The sequence below is a fragment of the Camelina sativa genome, chromosome 17 (assembly GCF_000633955.1).
Source record: "Camelina sativa cultivar DH55 chromosome 17, Cs, whole genome shotgun sequence".
NCBI classification, from domain to species: domain Eukaryota; kingdom Viridiplantae; phylum Streptophyta; class Magnoliopsida; order Brassicales; family Brassicaceae; genus Camelina; species Camelina sativa.
Window position 1 is genome coordinate 29,625,369 of NC_025701.1, and position 5,171 is coordinate 29,630,539.

The 5,171-nt window shown below is 29.9% G+C and overlaps 1 protein-coding gene and 1 non-coding gene across 2 annotated transcripts; one reads left to right on the forward strand and one right to left on the reverse strand.

Annotated features, from left to right (window-relative positions):
• TRNAD-GUC lies at positions 805-876 on the forward strand. Its single transcript has one exon. It is a non-coding gene; the product is annotated as a tRNA-Asp (tRNA).
• LOC104758335 lies at positions 4,296-5,162 on the reverse strand. The gene is made up of 2 exons (XM_010481176.2): positions 4,497-5,162; positions 4,296-4,416 (listed from the first exon to the last, which is right to left on the reverse strand). The coding sequence occupies exons 1-2, from the start codon at positions 4,732-4,734 to the stop codon at positions 4,328-4,330; spliced, it is 327 nt and encodes a 108-aa protein (XP_010479478.1). The 5' UTR covers positions 4,735-5,162; the 3' UTR covers positions 4,296-4,327.

Consider the following 5,171-nt stretch of genomic DNA (forward strand, 5'->3'; position numbering starts at 1 on the left):
ATGAAGGGTTTACATAAGCAGTTAATTAGAAAATCTATAATACAATAAATGTATTGGAAACAATATCAGTCAATGATAAGATTGGATCCTCAAAAGCAAGAAACAACATCTTCATAATTCATAAAAAATAAACGCCACAATTATACACATCTGAACGAAATGGTATAAACATATAGTGTATAAATAAAAGTGACGGCAAAGCCCGTATATGCCTAATTAAAACGAAATAATACAAAAGAGAAAACGAAAAAGGCCAAAAAAAACAAGAAAGTGCCAACTAAACCACAATTCACGCGTTGCGTGGGGAAACACCTAGTTAAAATGATATTAGACTGCTCCTTACTTTTGATATTTCCCAATAGTGAGGACCTAAGATGTGTACCTTGTGTAGACTCCCTGTAGTTGTATGTATCTCCACAAAATTTGTTGCTCCTTCATAAAAATGAATTTATGGAACAAGATCACATTTGCAGTATCTACTCAGATGAAATAAATCTCAAAGAGAGTTTTATTTACTTGTATCACAAAATTAAAAATAAAAGATAAATAAAATAAGAGTGACTTTGTAACCTTGTTGACTTCTTCTATTGGTGGAAACTTTAATAATCCATAAGTCGATCGAAAAAAAGAAAACATAAATTGGTTATGACTTGGTTGACATGATTGTTTATGCACATGGCTTTCTTTGTTTTCTCAATAGAAAAGACTTTGACTTGTGCTAGTGAGTTATACAGTATGATCCAAGCTAAGGACATACGTAAATAATAATACATATTTTAAAGAAGGAATAAATGAACATCAAAAGTCGTTGTAGTATAGTGGTAAGTATTCCCGCCTGTCACGCGGGTGACCCGGGTTCGATCCCCGGCAACGGCGTACACCTTTTTTATCATCACCAAAACGCGTTGTTCAAACTTTCTCGTTCCCTTTCATGTTGGGTGTGTTTTTTGGGTCAACATAAATACTTGAGTTTTGCTCACACAAAACTGGAAATGCATTTTTTTATGCATTAAAAAACATAGAAGATTCAATTCAAATAAGATTGCTTCACAATCACAACACTACGGTCACTAGCTCTTTCGTGGATGAACACTAAAAAGACATGGGGCTCGTCTGGTCTATACCTATGTTCAAGAGCTAGGTAGTTACGAAACCCTAACATGGACCATAAATTTATGTTTGGAACTTGGAACACATAAAGCAAAAACGACATTTCTCATGTATGTTTAACGAGTTTCTCTATCCTAGTTCAATTCACGCAAATGGGTTATCATTTATCAAACATTCTATAATGGAATACAATAAAACCTCTATAAATTAATAAAGTTGGGACCATAAAAATTTCTTAATTTAAAGAGGTTTTAATTTGTCAATAAATATTAATTCATAGAGAGACTTTCCTAATTTGGTAAATTTTTTCAAAAGAAAAGTTTAAAAATAAAATTGAATTAATATAACTAATCTTTTTATAGAATGAAAATAAAAATTATCATATTTTAAAGAGAATACTCAAAGTTTTTTATATAGTAAAAATATTAGAAATGAACTTTAATAAAAATTAGTGGGTAAATATATACATATATTTTGATAACTTTATATAATTATTAATTTATATTTTTGATGGGACCATATCTTTACAGAGGATTTATAGAGATTCTCACAACCACAGGATCAGGAAAATCTTATCCTTCCAAAACCCAAATTTTTCAAAACATAGTAAAATTTGATATATATATATATATATATATATATATATATATATATATTGGTTTTCAGCGAGGTCAAAAAAAAAAAAATATTGGTTTTCAGTTTTTATAATAGATTAAGACAAGAACTAAAAGCCCCAACATTAATAAAATAACGGAGACAACTCATTTTAACCCGTGCTTTCTTCACTTGATCATATTAATCTGCAAAAATCGAATTTTTGTTTTTGTTTTGTGCAGAGGTCGGACACTTTGGTTCTTGTTGAACTCAAAACCAATTTTAATTCTGTTTGGTTTTCTATTCGATTTTTGTGAAATTTGGTTTACAAATTTAGGACTAGCACACTTCTATGATTTGAAACATAAAGCTTTTTGCTTTGGGGAAAGTAATGAGTTTTTAAGGTTGATTTTGGCCTCGAAGACGTTTTATATATCACTGGACTTTCAATTGATAGCGAACAAGTATTTCTTTCTACCTCACTACTGGATTTGTCATTTGTTTTTGATTACATGCTTAAAAAGTTGCAATTCCGCTTTGAAAATGTGCAAGCGCATAATGAAAATTTGGATTTAGAACCTTACTCAGGTTGTTGTATTAGTTATGTTAATTCATTTTAGTTTATGTAATAATTATAAAACTATGAGAATTTTATGAGAAGATTTTTTAATAAAGTTTTCAAAATGGTATTTCTGAAAAGTGGTATTGAAAAAAATGTATTTTTGAAATTATCCTTAAAAATACATATATAACAAACAAATTTCCTTAATGTCAATAATACACTTTATTTTTTCAAATCATACAATAACAAAATATAACACTTATTTAAAAAAATATTGTTAATGATAAAAATAAAAATTTACTATGATATTCAAAATTTACCTTAAAATTCTAATCATTAAATTTCAAAATTATTTTTAAGTATCAATTAAATGTATTCCCTATAAAACCATATGAAATGCAAAAAAAAAAAGAAATCCCAAAGATTAATTTAATTTTTAATCTCTTTTATATTCACCTTAATTTAAGCTATATTTCTAGGTTAAATTATAATGATTTCCTCTTTGTAGTTTAATTTTGGAAATGGAATATCAAATTGTTTTTTTACATAGAAAATGATTTAATTACAAAGTTTTGAATAAAATAAACATTATAATGATCTTTATATATTATATTTTGGATCACAAGAACTAAATATAATTAATGAGTATACCAAAAAAATGTATTACAAAATTTTTGGAGGTAAGAGAGAGTTAAAAATTTTGATTTAATAATTCTATTATAATAGTTTATTTTGTTAAAACATTGCATACTCTTCAAAATAAAATAAATATACATGAATGAAGATGATTTCTTTAGCTTGATTTCCTCATTGGGCTTTGATTGAAATTAGTATTGTTGAAGCTACATTGATAATTATTTTTTACAGTCACCAAGATTTTATTATACATATGTAATTGAAAATTAAAATAATAAGAAGACAAAGAAGTAAGGAAGAAATAAATAAAAACAAAGAAATAAAACTGAACAAAATATAAGATAAATCTAACCAAATATATAATTACACTCTTACCATGAGTTTTGAACCCATGCAAGAACATAAATAAATTCAGAATTTGAGATATGGATGATGATGTGAGAATGATTATTTATAGGATTTTAAGGGATGAGAGTTATATTTCTAAAATAATATAATTAGAGGAGTTATAATTATAATTTATTAGTGTTTTTGAATAAAAATGAATGAAAAATAGTCAATTCATAATTTATGTAATTTCAATGAATTTAATAGTAAAATGTAAATTTAAAGTATAGATTAATGTACATTATTACATTTTTATTTAATTAAAAATAAGTATTACTTTTTAAAACATTAAATGCTAAATAGACCAACAAGCAGAGAGTGAAACCTTAGTTATATGATTTTATACATGTGTATAAGTGTGATTTGACAAAAAAAAAAAAAAAAGTGTATAAGTGTAAACTGTAAAACGACAGTAAAGACTTGGACATTTGATCTGAACCTTCCTGCCTCTAATAAGTGTTCTTTTTCTAATGGCTAATTATAATACAGCATAATTATAATTTAATTGCAATACTGAGACCACGTTGTAAGCCATATACAAGGTTGAGAAGAGATAACAACCAAACCTGCCATAATATAAAGAGGCTTTGGTCAGCTGATCAACGATGGACTAAATACGACATGGCAATATCTGGACTGAACTATGTTACTAAGGTAGAGGAATCCACTGAATCATTTTTAAATCACACATAATTTTATCAAATACAAAGCTTGATAACCAGTTTCAGTAGTCAGTACACTACAAGCAGCCAAAAGAGAACAGAATAGAATCTCTTAATACAAATTAAGTAAAAGCATTTCCTACAACGACTATGTTTCTATAGTAGCATAACTATTCTAGAAAGGATGAAGTGCAAGGTTGGTTATTGACTATAAGAACAAATCAGTGTTGTTTCCACGTTCTAATATAAGGAAAACAACTGACAAAAAGAGAATCTTTCTGTTAAACCAGGGGCAGAAATTTCAAGTTCTCCTCCTGGGATTATAAGTTAAGAGACTTACTTGCAACAGAAATCTCCAGCGCTGTATAGCACTATATTACGGGTTGGAGAAACCTGAGCCTTCCATGTTGATAGCAACAAGAACCAATATACCCGTGATAATACCAAACCACAGTAATGCTAATCCTGAATTAGGAGGTTTTACGGTTTCAGGTCAAGAAAGCATGGAAAGGAAATCATCGAAAGGAATTTAGGCCTCGGTATACCTCCATCGTCGCCAGTGCCTCTACCAGTATTTGCAGCTACCAATTCCGTATCTGATATGTCTGCACTGCTTTCTAACCCATTAGTAGTATCTGCAGGTTGAAATTTTGGGTCCAACCCAGCCTTAGAAGGTACATGAGCCCCAAGTGAGTCATCACCAGAAAGTTTATTGTCTTCAGCTTCAGATGAAACTATGCCTTGAAACTCTTCACTCACAATCAACGCAGACAACACGTTCATAAATTGTTGAACTAGTATAGCTACTAGCTCGAGGATGATATAATAGAAAGGGTGAAACAAAGGACTTTTATTAAGATAGTCAAAGATCGTCGAATTACAATATAACCGTTATAAGCCGGGTGGCTAATTACAGAGAATTGTGCTTCTCAAAATGACTAACTGAACTATAGCTTAGAATCGGATTTACTCCTGACTCTTGCCCGATGTTACTTGCCCTTCTCTGCAAGCTGATCCCCTGGTATTTATAGCTGATGGGACGTTTCACCTCTCTGCCTCGGGATCGATGTGGGATTGTCCTCAAGTAAAGTCGGCGATCGTTCTTATCCGGGCCGTCATTTATTGGGCTGTCCGTCTTAATTGGGCCTTCTAGGAGCTTGATCGGCCCGACAAGTAGGATTTAGCCGGTTTGCCTTCTTGGGTTTTTGGGTTGACTGTTT